This window comes from Aristolochia californica, unplaced genomic scaffold (assembly GCF_029961685.1).
Source record: "Aristolochia californica isolate CCGP_79_NKW_82.1479 unplaced genomic scaffold, dmAriCali1.0.hap1 SCAF_8, whole genome shotgun sequence".
Lineage (NCBI taxonomy): Eukaryota > Viridiplantae > Streptophyta > Magnoliopsida > Piperales > Aristolochiaceae > Aristolochia > Aristolochia californica.
Genome location: NW_027182279.1, coordinates 37232927 through 37248346, shown reverse-complemented (window position 1 = coordinate 37248346; position 15420 = coordinate 37232927). Strand labels below are relative to the sequence as shown.

Sequence of the window (15420 nt, the reverse complement as noted above, 5' to 3'; positions counted from 1 at the left end):
GCATCAGTTTTGGCACATGTCTCACTTGGTGAATTTTTGACATTGGCATGTTTGATATCCTCAAACTAACATCACCAATACCGACAATATCCAAATGTTCTCCATCAATAAGATACACCTTCTCGTGATCTCCAACAACACAATTCTCCATGATCTCAAGGTGTGAAGTGGTGTGAAAAGAAGCTTCTGAATCTAACACCTAAGAGTCAATAGGGCTATCAACTGACAAGAGTAAAACATCTTGTACTTCTTCAATCTCAGCATTTGCAACATCATTTTTCTTTTCATCATTCTTTGGTGCTCTACAGTTCTTCTTTATGTGTCCAGACTTGCTACAATTCTAGCATTTCACATTCTTTCCAAATTTGGACTTGCTTCTTCCATTCCTTGACTTCCCTCTACCGTTGCCTTTATGGAATTGCTCTTGAAGTTCCTGCCCCTAGTATCGACATTTAGGACAGAATTAGATGTCGATGATTCTTTGGAGTCCTTTCTATGAACTTTCTCAATAAGAATAATACCCCGAACATCAATAAAGATTAAATTCTCATTGCATAAAGAATTGCTGACTGCAACCCTCATGGGCTCCCAACAATTTGGTAGAGATGCCAAAAGAATTAAAGCACGAACCTCAACATCAAATTTAATTTGAACGGAGGTCAATTGATTGACAATCGTGCTAAACTCATTCAAATGCGTTGCCATTGATATATTTTCTGTCATCTTTAAATTGAAGAGTTTTTTCATGAGATGTACCTTATTATTTACGGAAGGCGTCTCATACATATCAAACAGAATCTTCATCATTGCCGCTGTGGTTTTCTTCGATGTCACGTTATGAATGACGTTCTTCAACAGTGTCAATTGGACCACTCCCAATACCTATCTAATAAGGAAATTCCACTCCTCATCTTTCATATTTACTAGTTTCATATCTAGAAATGGTGAGTGTAGCTTTTAAAGTATATATAATTTTTTATCTGCATCCTCCAGAATACAAAATCCATGCCATCAAACTTGTTGATTCCAAGTGTCGATCCTTCTTCGCTAGCTATTGCTCTCAATCATAAACCAAAACTTTAATACCACTTGTTAGGAATTAGACACCCTAATTCCAAACTAGTGAGAGTAATAATAATCGCAGAAGAAGAAAAAAGCTAGCACGAAGAACACAAGATTTATAGAGGTTTGCCTCAAGGTGGGACTACGTCATGTCTTCCACAATTGCAATAATCCACTATGACGATGAAATAGTTTACAAGATAAATATCACACACATGTTTTTCTCTAAACTCCTAGCCACAACTGATAATTCTTCTCCGAATGATAAAATTCTAATAATGGCGCCCCCAAATATAAAGAGAAAATTAGATCAACTGAATTACCATTGTGAAATCTCTAAACTACCCTTAATTAAACAGCAGTCAATATATCGATCTGTGTAAGGTCGATCCGTATAAGACGTAAGGTGTTAATTAGGCTCCACAACTTAACAAGTAAAATGTCCACTAGTCAAGGAGTGTTGGCAAAAAGATACTTTAATCAGACCTCTTATCTTCCTTTTAGATTAAGAGGAAAAAATTAATCAAGAACAAATCATCAAGGACTCAATTTCCTCTTTCTTTTTGATAGACTATGATCTTCCAAGATCTTTCCAAAAATAATTGTAGATGCCAACTTATAAAAACTAGTCTAGATTCAATCCTTTTTTATTTAGGCAAGATATGATTGATTGAATAAATCAGGCCTAATCAAGGAGATCTTGAGGTGGTTTGCGATCTCTAAAAAAAGAGAAACTTTAATATGTTGGCGACACCTTGATTTTTTCAAAAAACATATTTTTAATTCTTTTTTCCTTGTTTCTTCTTTTGTAAAAGAATCTTTCAACCTTGATTTCAAGTGGAAATTCATGCAAGAAGAAGGACCCAACTTGTGGCTTTGAATCAAAACAAGAGTTTTGGTCTCTTATAAAAACCTCTTCTATAAGTTCTTAAAAAGACTTCTTCTTTCAACTTATTCTCTTATCAAAAGAACCGATGAATCTTGGCATGTTAAATCATTCATGAATGAGATTATTAATAGCTCTATAAACTCATAAGAAATCCGAGACCATGAAGGAAAATAATCTCCTTCAAAACTTAAGTCAATTTTCTTTTATAGGAAAATATGATTTCAAGGATTTGTTTTTAGTTGAAAACTAGACTCAAACATCTTTCTAATGGTATATAAGTTTTTTTATATGAAACATATGGTAAGAGAGTGAAAAATCTAATGAAAAACATGAATTGGGAAAGAAGACTTAAGGAAAAGTGAGAAACGTTTTTTTTTTTTTTTGTTCTTTTTCATCTTCTTCCTCCATTTCTTTGTAAAATATAGGAATGAAGAATAATATTGTCATGATTATTATTGATCAGGTGTACACTATTTATAGAGTTACAATAGAGACAGTAGATGATTACAACTCTATAATTTGACTTTGTCTCTAATTCAATCACTAGTTATCTTTATCTCTATCATTATTTTTATCATTATTTTTATCTTTATGTTTATCTCTATCCTGCCTCTGCAAGATGGAGCTGAGAGAGGGTGGTCCAATGTTGATATTCAAAAAGAGGAAGTGTGTTATCGGAAGTGGAGAGAACAGCGCCACTAGTAGCGGCTGAGAAGAGCAGCGGCACTGGTAGCGGCTGAGAAGAGCAGCGGCACTGGAGGTGGTTTGGACGAACGGAATCGCATCATCCGATGGAAGGGCAACGGTTGGAGCAGACGAAATCGCATCGTCTGGTGGAAGATCAGCTGCTGGGGCGGACAGAATCACATCTTCCGGTGGAAGGGCAGCAGTTGGGGCATATGAAATCTCATCGTCCGGTGGAAGATCAGCGGTTGGGGCGAACAAAATCGCATTGTTTGGAGGAAGAGCGGTGACACTGGAGGCGGCTAGGGCGGACGGTATCACATCATCCGGTGGAAGGGCAACGGCTGGAGTGGACGGAATCGCATCGTCCGATGGAAGATGAACGACTGGGGTAGACAGAATCCCATCGTCCGGTGAAGAGAGCTAGAAGAGCAACGACACTGGTAATGGCTGGGGTAGACATAATTGCATTGTCTAGTGGGAAGAAAAAGTTCTGCATATTTTTTTTTTTTGCACGTGCAAGTTCGCAAGTTGTGCGGGACGGGGTGTTGAGGGGGGAAAATAATTTTCTCCCTCAAGTTAGGTATTGGTGAGACAGGAGCGGGGGGGGGGGGGGGGGGGGGGGGGGGGGGGAGGCACTATGTGGCGGCACCGGCTGGTTGGGGGCTGTCGACGGTGTGGCGGAGGGGAGAATGACGGTGATGACAGCGGTGAGAGGAGAGCAAATGAAGCACGAGGGGTTCTGTATTGCGGCGCCGACGAGGGTGGTTTCTAGTAGAGTGGACGATGATGGCTGCGACGAGACAGAACGACGGTGGTGGCGCCGATGAGACTGAGTGGGAAGTTGCATGCGACAGGTGGTAGGGCAACATTGACGATGATGATGGAGGTGCAAGTCGATGGAAATGGACAGCAGAGCGAAGGAAGGGGGGGGGGGGGGGGGGGGGGGGGCTGGAGCTGCGTCGGTCGATAGGGCGTGCTCTACTTTGAAGGCTTGGGATTTTTTTTTTTTTTTTGAGAATATCTTCGGCGAGATTGCATGAAGAAGAGGAAGAGAAAAAGTACCATGATGCGGCAGTGACCTGTGGCGACATATGCTGCTTTCGATAAAGATTTCTAGCGATGACAGATTGGTTCTAATTAATAGATCGAAAGCTCTGATACAATGTAGAATATAGGAATGAAGAATAATATTGCTGTAATTATCTTTTATCAGGTGTACACTCTTTATAGAGTTACAACAAAGACATCTCTGTAGATGATTACAACTCTACAATTTGAGTTTGTCTCTAATTCAATCACTAGTTATCTTTATCTCTATCCTTCTTCTCCACCTTTTTCTCCTTTTCCATCTCAGATCTTCCTCGATCAAGAAAATAATCACAGCTTCTCTACATTTTCTCAATTTCAGCAAATTTCAACTCAATATATACACCTTGCAGTTTCCTTTTGTGAAGCGGTAACGTCTTCCCTGCTCATATTTCAGGCGCTTACCAGTATCACATTCTAGATAGGAGCTTCCTCTGCAACCACTTCCACCGCTCCGACGCATTCAAAGCAAGAAAGATCTTCGCTCTGTTCTCATTCTCCAGTATATCGCAGCCATGAAAGAACTCTTCCTCCATTTTTGACATTTTCCTGAGAGCTGCTATCCATTTCCCGATCAATTCAAGGCCTTCATCCCTGTGTTTCTTTTCCCCTGTAACTTCAGTCTGTAAGCTGTAGTTACCATCCTCTGCACTGTCGGCACCAGTGATCTGCCTCTTCGCCGGACGTGTTTGGCTTAGTGGATCATCTACTGGTTTACCCCTTCGATCAGATTGTGACGGGTGCTCTGTGTTATCAACAGTAACAATAGGCTTCTGCGGATCAACCAGGTGTTCCGGAGCGAGCATTAGGTTTAAAAAATGATGGGTCACAATGATCCCGGCTTCATCTAGACTAAGCCCACTTCGATCGAGAATAGCCTTGATGCGATCGTGAAGAGTTTTCAACGTATGGTACCGATCTTTCAAATCATTGATGCTACATGGGACCGAGAACTTTGTACTTACCGTATCCGCCAGAGCCTTCCATACGCCTTCCGTGAATGCAGCGTATCCAGACTGGGGCGAGAACTTCCTTCCTTGGGTCTGGTTCTTCAAGAGATTGATGAAGCACTCGTCCATGGAAGGCGTCCAAGTAACATCGTTGCCTGGTTTCCCATCAACAGAACTCGGACCGGTCAAAAGTGCCCACTGGTGTGAAGAGCAGTGGTGGAAGGCGAAGGGGTGCCAGGGGATGAGATGGAAGAGGACGTGTAACCAGTGGAGGAAGGCGATGGGGTGCCGGGGGAAGAGATGGAGGTGACGAGAGAGGTTGAAGATGAAGGGAAGGTGAGGAATACGCTGAGGCATTGGGGGGTGTCTGAGGGGGTTTGGGTGCTTGTCTTGCCGAGACTACTGGGCCAACGCCGGTCATCTCCACTGACCTCCCTCTAAAGAGGTAAAAGTTATATTCTCCCCAGTAGTTACTGAGACGCAGAGGCAGACAGATATCTGGAGACGGTGAATAAGCATCAAACGTTACCATCAGATGAGGCCTACACAGGGAATCCACCTAGCTGGTCATCAAAACTGGGAAGGTTCTTTCCAATCTGATGAAGGTTCTACTCCACTGTCAACTAAGCAAATGGGTGTCAACCTCCTTCCCCCCTTTGTTTTCATTTGGACAAAGGAGATTCCCCAGTCGAGCAAGAAGATTAAGAAGAAGGGGCCATCTCGACAACCCCTTTTGTGCCTTCTTTCTACTCTCTCCCAGCCAGCTTGCTGGAGAGGGGAAGGAGGGGCCTCCTGCTTGCAATTTTTTTAGTATATATTATCATATTAAATTATACATATGATGAATATTGGTATATTTTAACATTTTATATCTATTAATATTTTTAGAGAGTAAAATTGGAATTTATGGTTTAGTATAAAATACTCATATAAATAATAAACTCACCGCCATATATCATATAATTTTTTTTCTTCTAAAAGGGGCTATCCAATGAGTGGGAGTCCCAAGCCAGACCATGTTCCCCTCTATCACAATTTTAATGATTTACTCATGATAATTACTTCATCAATATTATGTAATTTAAAATTTATCTTGTTTTGGACCCTCAACATCCAACTTGACTTTATATTATTATAATTTTTTTAAATTTTTTTATATTTCTTGAAATTATAGCTTTTATATATTTAAAATAAATATTATAAAATATATTATTTCTTAAAATTTATACTATTCCAAATACTTAAAATTATATAATTTAATAAATAATATTAAAGTATTTAAATATATGTGAAATATAATATTTATCATATAATAACTAAAATAAACATAAAAATATTATTGCTGTGAGTCCTAAAAATCAATCACTACTCTTATACTATGTTGATTTTTCAGGATTCCATAGATTACAATCTTCAATAAAATAGAGGAAGAAGAAGAAAGAGAAAAGAAGAGAAGAAGAGAGAAGAAAGGAGAGAGGGCGTGTAGGAGAGGAAGATGAGAGAATACACGTTGATCTTTATTTATTGATGAAAAAAATAAATATTATAAGTATACCCTTCATTCTAGAAAGAGTGAATAAGGGACAAAGTGTTAAGGTCCCTAACCATGGATCGAGTCACTCGACGATCTCCTATTGATTCCAGATTGGAATTCGTCCATGAGTGAGGTTTGGGATTTTTAGAACGCCTTATGGTTGAGAAGACTCAAGCTTTCGAAGGAAGCTTGCACCTTGGACCTCCTTGGAAGAGAGTATCCGATCTCTGATTTAAGACTAATGATCAAGCTTAATTCCATTCAAGTATTCATCCCCCTGATAAGAGAGGACTAGGGTTTGAGTAAAAAGCAAAGGCCACTAACAAGGCCCATGAAAAGAAAGGAAATTACATCTAAACTAACAAAGTGCTTAAACTAGAAAATTACATGATTTACCCATGGCGTCTACTAATCACTCAACCTGCTATGGAGTCCATAACATCACCCCCTCCTGGAGAAAGAGCTTGTCCTCAAGCTCAAAGTTGGGATAGACAGCATGGAAGGCTTCTAACAGTTCCCATGAGGCTTCAGCAGGGTTAGTCTCCACCCACTGGACTAAAATCTCCCACGAACCATATACACGTCGAGCCTGCAAAACAAAAGCTGGAGTTGGCAGCACACAACCATCCTCCAACGGTGGCAAGGGTGATGCAACAGAGGTGAGTCCTCCCTTGAATGGCTTCAAAAGGGAGATATGGAAAACATCATGAATCTTGGCATCCTGAGGAAGTTGCAGCCTATAAGCAATGCTGCCAACACGATCCACAATATGAAATAGACCATAGAATTTCGGGGAAAGTTTATGATGCTTGGAGGCTGAAAGAGAGAGCTGGCGGTAGGGTTGAAGACAAAGCCAAACATAGTCCCTAGGTGCATAATAGAGGTCCCGTTGGCCCTTGTCATATATCTGCTTCATTCGAGACTGGGCTTGCTACAAATTAGCTTTGACTAGGTCAAGCATACGATCACGTTCGCACAAAGCTTGATCGAAAGCTGCCACGCGAGAAGACCCAGCCACATAAGATAAGAGGCGGAGGGGGGGTCACGACCATAAACCACTCTGAAAGGTATAGTCTGGAGGGCTGTGTGGAAGGAGGTTTTGTAACAAAATTCTGCCCATGCTAGCCAATGGACCCAACTCTTTGGATGATCCCCCACGAAGCAGTGTAAATACATCTTAATGGGCTGATTGACCACTTCCGTTTGTCCATCTGTCTGAGGGTGGTAGGTAGAAGAGAAGGCCAATTTGGTGCCATGTAAATGGAAAAGCTCCTTCCAAAATGTACTAGTGAAAACAGCGTCGCGGTAACTCGTAATGGATTCAGGTAAGCCATGGAGGTGAACAATCTAGTCCATAAAAATCCGAGCCACGTGGGTCACCGTGTAAGGATATGATAGAGGAAGGAAGTGACCATATTTTGAGAATCGATCCACCACAACCAAGATAATAGATTTGTTGGACGACTTAGGTAGGCCATCATAAAATCCATGAAAACATCCGCCCATACCAGAGAAGGGAGTTGGAGAGGTTGAAGCAACCCAGCTGGGCTTAAGGTCTCGGCTTTGTTCATTTGGCAGACCTGACAAGCAGACACATAATCAGACACCATGTGTTTCATACCTGACCAGTAGAAGTCACGACTAAGCCTGAAGTATGTCTTTTGCTGGCCTCCATGAGTGCTATCGTGATAGGCGGATACGATGGTGTTGAGCAATGCTGAGGTAGGCCGTAAATAAATACGATTCTTGTAGAGAATGAGGCGGTCTTGGATTGTCCACTTGCTGTCCATGGCCTGCTGTTCAATTCGTCCATACTGGTTAGTGAGCTCAGGAGTTTGTTGAATTTCGTCCCAAAGGGAATCCAGTAAAAGGAACTTTGGTTGACTGATGGCATGGAGTTGTGGCTCGGAGACCTCCTGGCGAGATAAGGCATCGACCACCTTGTTGAGTTTCCCCGGTTTCTATTCAACCGTAAAATCGAAGCCCATCAATTTACTAAGCCAATGCTATTGGCGGGAAGTCGTGATGTGTTGCTCCAATAAATACTTCAAGCTGAAGTGGTCTGTGCGGATAATGAAGTGTCAACCCCAAAGATAGGGCCACCAATGCTGAATTGCTTTAGCTAGGCCGATAAGCTCTTGTTCATAGGCGGCAAACTTGTGGTGGCGTGTGGTAAAGTGCCTGCTGAAATATGCAATAGGATGGCCCTGCTGTTGTAAGACCGCGCCAATGCCGCCTCCGAAAGCATCACATTCTACAATAAATTGCTATTCAAAATTTGGAAGTTGAAGCACAAGGGCGGTGGCTAAGGTGTGCTTCAACTGGGCAAAGGAGGAGGCAGCGGCTTCAGACCAAGCGAAGGAGTTACACTTCAGTAAACTCGTGAGAGGAGCAACCAGTTGGCCATAGTCTCGAATGAACTTCCGATAGTACCCAGCCGGGCCTAAGAATTCCTGTAAGGCGGTGATTGAATGTGGAGGAGGCTAGTCGACGATCGCCTGGATCTTGCTGTTCTCTGCCTTAACCCCGGAGGCAGATATGACATGCCCGAGATAAGCCACCTCGGTGGTGCCAAAGGAGCACTTGGATTGCTTGAGAGATAGATGCTGTGAACGCAACAATTGGAAGACATGGCACAAATGAAAAATGTGGTCGTCCCATTGACAACGCTTCAGCATCGCGAGGTGCTGGATCACTCCCATCAATATGACCCCATAAATCTTTTCCCATGATAAATAACCGGAACTGAAATTCCCAAGCACTGTAGTTCTTACCCGTGAATTGAATAGGAATGAAATCTAACTTGTTTGTTGACATGATAAGATCAAAATTTTGTTGAGATTTTAGAAATACCACCCTGCTGAAAAATCCAGATTTGCCTCTACTGCTGCCAAAAAAATCCAGATCTACCCCCGCAATTTCAAAAATTCCAAATCTACCCCACGTTTTCAAAATTTCTAGATCTACCCCCATGCTTTTCAAATTACCAGATCTGCCCCCATATTTTCAAAAATTCCAAATCTGCCCCCTTATTTTCAAAAATTCCAAATCTGCCCCCTTATTTTCAAAAATTCCAACTTGGCCACTCATAGTTTCTGAAAATTACAAAACTACCTTATGCAAATAATTTCATTCCAAACTTAGGCAGTACCGACCAACGTCGAAAAAAAAAAAAAACCTATACGTTGTCCTTTCCGGCGAGAGACACTGTTGGGAGCTCGGACAGAGAATTCCGACCACTCCTTTATGCTCGGACGGTGTTTTTCGTTCACCCCCGAGAGGTCAGCCGAACTCTGAGTCATCGGACAGCAGCTCGTCGGATAAAGGTTCGTTGGGCGGAAACTCTTCAGATTGAGATGATTTGATCACTCCTGATACCATGTCAGTATGATTCCTGACAGTGAAGCAAAACCACTGATTAGCTACAGCTAGAGTTTACTCTCAGGTCTTCACGGGAGCGTAAACGAAGTGCATTGGACGATAGCTGACGGCACAGCGAGAGCTCTCAGCTCTTACGGTGGTGGACGGAACCATCACCATCTCACGGGACTGACGGGACAGTCCAGACGGAGAGTGTCGCGCTCTCTGGTCTCTCGGCGAAGACGACGACACTGGAGAAGATGAACAATCTCTCTGAAATGCTCTCGTGACTTCCTCTCTCTTCATTAGGTATTTAGGCTTAGGTTTTAGAGATTATTAAAAATTGGCCCATGGGCCTAATACAATAGCCCCAACCCATTAAGCCTACTCCAAATACCCTATTTACATAACCCAAATTGTACAAAAATTATAATCAGAAATTCTATCTAAAATACAATGCAAGATATCATAACACTGATCCCCATTTGCACAACCCCATCCCTTCTCCATCCTCGTGAACCTCACCCATCCCTGACCTATCCCCACCCCTGTTATGTTCCTTCGCCATAGATCGAGTCACCCGACGATCACTCCTTCCTTCCAGGTTGACGTTCGATGTTTAAGGATACTTGGAGTTCTTTGATTGAGCAATAGTGAGAATACAAAATTAACAAGAGGAGGAATAACTGAGCTTGTGAAGGGAAGCTCACCCTAGACCTCAAAGGGAAAATCCGACCTTGCACTAATTTAATTGACCAAAGCTTGCTTTCCTTCTTACATACTTCGTTCTTATAACAAGAAGGACCATGACGTCTAGCAATGACTCTAGATGTTATGGAGTCCATAACATCACTCCCCTCCAGGAGAAAGAGCTTGTTCTCACGTGCAAAGGTGGGGTAGAGGGCCTGAAATTCCCACCAATGGTTCCCACGAGTCTTCCACTGGATCCGTCTCCGCCCACTGAACTAAGATTTCCCAAGAATCATTGATGCGGCGAGCCTGGAAGATGCGAGCAGGAGTGGGCAAGACGCGTCCATCATGCAGGGCCGGTAGAGGAGTGTGTAACATTGGTGAGTCACCCTTGAAAGGTTTTAGTAGTGATACATGGAAGACATCATGAATTTGGACGTCGGGAGGAAGCTGGAGACGGTAAGCCACACTGTCGATGCGCTCCAAGACCTGGGATGACCCATAGTACTTGGGAGAGAGTTTGTTGCATTGGGATGTAGTGAGTGACAACTAGTGATACTTATGAAGATGCAGCCACACATAGTCTTCTGGAGCATAAGATTGGTCATAGTGGCCCTTGTCATAAGTATTTTTCATGAGCGCCTGAGCCTGTTGTAAGTTGGCTCGAACCTGGGCTAACATGCTGTGTCTTTTCGCCAATGGCTGATCAATAGCAGCAACCTGAGCAGAACCAACAATATAAGAGACAAGGCGAGGGGGTTCTCGACCATAAACCACCTGGAAGGGAGTGGTCTTGAGAGCGGTGTGGTAGGGAGTATTGTAGCAAAATTCGGCCCACGCCAGCCAACTGACCCAAGTTTTGCGATGATCATCTGCCAAGCAACGCAAATAAATTTCTAGAGTACAGTTGACTACCTCATTTTCCCCATCTGTCTGGGGGTGGTAAGCTAAGGAGAAAGCCAACTTGGTGCCTTGTAGCTTGAAAAAAGCTCCTTGCAGAAGTTACTCGTAAATATGGCATCTCTATCCCTGGTGATGGATTCTGGAAGACCGTGAAGGCGGACAATGTCATCTATGAAAATTTGAGTTGTATGAGAAGTTGTATAAGGATGTGATAAGGGAAGAAAATGCCCATACTAGGAGAAATGATCCACCACCACCAATATGATAGATTTACCCGAAGATTTTGGAAGACCGGACGGAATGCAAGTGTTGTAGGTGGCCTTCCCAAATAGGGACGTAGATCAAAATATCATCGAAGAAAACAAGTACAAATTTTCATAAGAGGGGCCGAAATACTTCGTTCATGAGCACCTGGAAAGTGGAGGGGGCGTTGGAATGCCCAAATGGCATGACTAGAAACTAGAAATGGCCATGATAGGTATGGAAGGCGGTCTTTTCCACTTCTTCAGGGTATACATGTATCTGATGGTACCTGGAGCACTAATCTAGCTTTGTGAAGAATTTGGAGCCATGTAGTTCATCCAAAAGCTCATCGACCACTGGAATGGAAAATTTATCCTTGATGATGTGTGCATTTAATTCTCTGTAATCAACACAAAAACACCAAGTAGGATCTTTTTTCTTCACTAAGAGTACTGGTGACGCAAAGGGAGATCTGCTGGCTTGAATGAGGCCTTGCTCAAGCATTTGTTGGCATTGGCATTCTATTTCATCTTTTTTAAAATGTGGGTAACGATATGGTCTTACCACTATCGGTTCCATTCCCGTTTTCAGACGAATCTGATGGTCACGGTGACAGATAGGAGGCAGAGATTGCGGCTCCAGAAATAAATCCCCAAATTTTGCAATGAGAGAGTGTAAGTGACTGCAGTCGGAGTCCGCCACTTGAAGTTGCTGGAGTGCACACAACAAAGGTGCCTGAGTCCCATGAAGGGTGATGTGGTGCTGGCCCGAAATGAAACTCATAGTCAGTGAATTGAAATCCCACAATATCGGACCCAACTATTGGAGCCACTTAAAGCCCAATACGAGATCAAACCCTGCCAATGGAATAACCAAGAATTCTGATGCAAAGTGGTGGCTCTCAATAAAAAACTGCATTGCTGAATAGAGACCCACGCTGGTGAGCTTTTCCCCCTTAGCTACTGAGACTGAGAGTCCAAAATTCGGCTAGATTGCTAATCCCAATTGAGTGACTGCTGTTTGGCTTAGAAAATTGTGGGCACTTTCCGAATCAACCAAGGCGAGTAACCGAAAATTTTGAATGCCCACGTGAACTTGTATAGTGTTGGTAATCCTCAACCATATAGCCAGTGAGGACGTTTCAAAACATGCTACAAACTCTGCTTCTGTGGTAGAAGGAAGATTGTTTTGCACTTCTCCACGAAATGACTCCATCTAATAAGAATACGTATCCTGATGTCGACTTTTTCGAATCAAAGAACCTGGAAAAATTAGAGTCTGAGTATCTAATCACTTCCAGATGATCAGATCATCTATACGTAAGCTTGTAGTTTTTAGTCCCTTGTAGGTATCACATGACTTTATTTGCAACTTTCCAATGGTCCAAACCAAGATTACTTTGATATCTGCCTAATATTCCCACTGCATATGCTATGTCAGATCTTGTGAAAACATGAACATACATTAAACTGCTAACTACGGAAGCATATGGAATATTTTTCATTTGTTCCATCTCTAAATTATTTTGTGGACTTTGTTCCAAACTGAATTTGTCACCTTTCACAATACGTGCAACACTAGATGAGCAATTATTCATACGATATCTCTCTAGAATTTTGTTGATATAGGTTTCTTGAGACAATCCTAATGTCCTTTGGGATCTATCTCTATCAATCTTTATGCCTATGACATAAGAAGCTTCACCCATATCTCTCATATCAAATTTCATCGAGAGAAATTGTTTGACCTTATGAAGTAATCCTAACTTGAAGCAAGTAGAATATCAACATATAGGACTAAGAAAATTATTTTGTTCCCATTGAACTTATGGTATATACATTGATCCATGGTATTATTCGTAAAACTAAATGAAGAAATAACATCATGAAATGTTAAATACCACTGACGGGAGGCTTGTTTTAGTCCATATATAGATTTATTAACTCTACAAACCAAGTGATCATTCCCATCTAAAATGAAATCGTCAGGTTGTTTCATGAAAACTTCTTCTTCTAGGTCTCCATTGAGGAAAACTGTTTTCAATCCATTTGATGTAACTCTATATCATAATGAGCTACTAATGCCATGATTATCCGAAATGAATCCTTTTTTGAAACATGGGAGAAGGTATCCTGATCTTGTTGAGTAAATCCTTTAGCTACAAGTCTTGCCTTATATCTTTTAATATTGCCTAAAGAGTTTCTTTTGGATTTAAAAAACCTATTTACAGCCAATGGTCTTCCCCCTTTAGGCAATTTAACAAGATCCTAGACTTGGTTTTTAGCCATTGAATCCAACTCTTCCTTCATGGCATCATTCCATAATGTGGATTTATATCCACGCATGACCTATGAAAACTGTTGGAAGATAGGGCCCAAGCCCACACGACCAAGGAAGGTCTACATATCCAAGTGTGTTGAAAGATGGGCCCAAGCCCATAAGACCAAGGAAGACCCATGCATCCAAGAGATATAGAAGACGGGCTCAAGGCCAACATATCAAGGAGAAGGCCCATAGGCCCACATAAAATGATGGCAAGATGGTAAATAAAGAGTTATCTCATAGAGATGGCATCGATGTAATTAGATTAAAGTTACAGGGTTAAAACCCTAAACCCTAAGTTCATGGGTATTATTATAATACACTAGTTTCATTAATCTATAAATAGAGCTTCAGGGGAAGGGTTAGGACATCAAGTCCATAACCTCTTCTTCCTCTTGTTTTCTCTCCATGAGTCCCTTTCCATGAGCTAAATCCATGGAGTCATGAAAATCAACATGGTATTTGAGCTTTGATTTTTAGGATTTTGATTATGGTTTTTTTTTTTCAGGTTTCATTCTCCTTTGTTTTTTCCCCATAGTTTCTGAATATTAGTTTTTTAATGTTGTGTTGATTAGTTTCTCTTATTGCTCGGGGTTACTTTGTCATTACCAAGCCTCTCTGCCATCACTATACCGAGAATTATTCAGACTCTGCTCAGATTAAGTATCTGCTCTTTATTCTTTATAGCCCAATAGGACATCATACCTCCATACAACAGCTGCATTTATTTTTCTGAGACGTGTATCTAGTCTCTAGTAGTTACAACAACTATTTTCTCTGAAATAACGGTCTCCAGCTCTTTATTATAGCAGCAGGATATTACTTATCTTGCATTCATCTCACAAGCCCAGTATATGATATGACTGTTGGTATATTCATGGAAGGAATAGTGGTTTGGATCATTGCATATAATGATCTTCTTAGCAGTTTGAGATTAGCCTCTGTTGTCGCCCGGTTGCTGCTTAATTCACCGTTGTCATGTCTTTATTGCCACCAGTTCATGGGAATCATTGAACTTATTCAACTATATTGTTGTTGTTGATTCTTGGATAATGTTGCACTTGCTGGTACCAAGTTCGAGGTTCTGCCTGTTCAAGTGAACCAAAAAATCAAGGTTTGTGATCTTCCGTCTTCCGTTTCTGATTCTTGTAGACTGAAAACAACACCAATCTCTTTGATTCGGAATATCATCTGAGATCAGTTTCCTGCTGGCATCTTCCAAAAACAGCAATGCCAAACAAAGCATGTCAGTCATAAAATAATCAGATTTCAGAAATTTCCTTTTTGGAAAGTTTCAGTTTTTGTCTTCACAATCTTTCTGCTAGATTTATCTTCCTTTATTTGGAAGGCTCTCTCAGGATTTATCTCTATTCAGAAAGTTTCTGGCTCATCTTCATTGCCAACTTGGTTGCTGGTTGTTTGTGGACAATGAATCAATCTGTTGTTAATCCAAAAAATATATCTAGCTTTTTTTTCTTTCTGGAAATATAAGGCTCGACTATCTGCTTCTATTCTATTTTCGGGAAGATAACATTTCTATTCACTGCACCAGCTGGGTTGCCACTTTGGAGGGCAAGATTCTTGATCTCTAGCTCTATTTGGTGTCGTGGGGAAGAAGACGAGACTATTGAAAAATTTAATGTTTCCTAAATTAGGAAAGCTATTAAATCCGGGCCGCTCTTGTTCTGTCGAGA

General features: G+C 41.5%; 3 protein-coding genes across 3 annotated transcripts; all 3 read right to left on the bottom strand.

Moving 5' to 3' along the window:
* Window positions 1–4134: 4134 nt before the first annotated feature.
* On the bottom strand, window positions 4135–4803 carry LOC137938447 (uncharacterized). The gene has a single exon (XM_068783407.1). It carries the CDS (start codon window positions 4801–4803, stop codon window positions 4135–4137), a length of 669 nt encoding a protein of 222 aa, XP_068639508.1.
* A 1575-nt stretch (window positions 4804–6378) lies between these two features.
* On the bottom strand, window positions 6379–7124 carry LOC137938446 (uncharacterized). The gene is made up of 2 exons (XM_068783405.1): window positions 6654–7124; window positions 6379–6435 (listed from the first exon to the last, which is right to left on the bottom strand). The coding sequence occupies exons 1-2, from the start codon at window positions 7122–7124 to the stop codon at window positions 6379–6381; spliced, it is 528 nt and encodes a 175-aa protein (XP_068639506.1).
* A 3031-nt stretch (window positions 7125–10155) lies between these two features.
* Window positions 10156–11611, bottom strand: LOC137938445 (uncharacterized). Its single transcript, XM_068783404.1, has 6 exons — window positions 11573–11611; window positions 11436–11481; window positions 11223–11330; window positions 10838–11130; window positions 10452–10747; window positions 10156–10393 (listed from the first exon to the last, which is right to left on the bottom strand). The coding sequence occupies exons 1-6, from the start codon at window positions 11609–11611 to the stop codon at window positions 10156–10158; spliced, it is 1020 nt and encodes a 339-aa protein (XP_068639505.1).
* Between the last annotated feature and the right edge of the window lie 3809 nt (window positions 11612–15420).

What these genes read in the sequence shown, in the direction of transcription:
- LOC137938447 (XM_068783407.1), bottom strand. Translation starts at nt 4,803, where the DNA reads ATGGACGAGTGCTTCATCAATCTCTTGAAGAACCAGACCCAAGGAAGG.
- LOC137938446 (XM_068783405.1), bottom strand. Translation starts at nt 7,124, where the DNA reads ATGAAGCAGATATATGACAAGGGCCAACGGGACCTCTATTATGCACCT. An exon ending in AGCTCTTTCTCCAGGAGGGG is followed by an intron (nt 6,436 to 6,653) that starts GTGATGTTATGG and finishes GTCTTAAATCAG; the next exon opens with AGATCGGATACTCTCTTCCA.
- LOC137938445 (XM_068783404.1), bottom strand. Translation starts at nt 11,611, where the DNA reads ATGCCATTTGGGCATTCCAACGCCCCCTCCACTTTCCAG. An exon ending in TTCAAGCTACAAGGCACCAA is followed by an intron (nt 11,131 to 11,222) that starts GTTGGCTTTCTC and finishes GTTGCTTGGCAG; the next exon opens with ATGATCATCGCAAAACTTGG. An exon ending in CTTATGCTCCAGAAGACTAT is followed by an intron (nt 10,748 to 10,837) that starts GTGTGGCTGCAT and finishes GGGTCATCCCAG; the next exon opens with GTCTTGGAGCGCATCGACAG.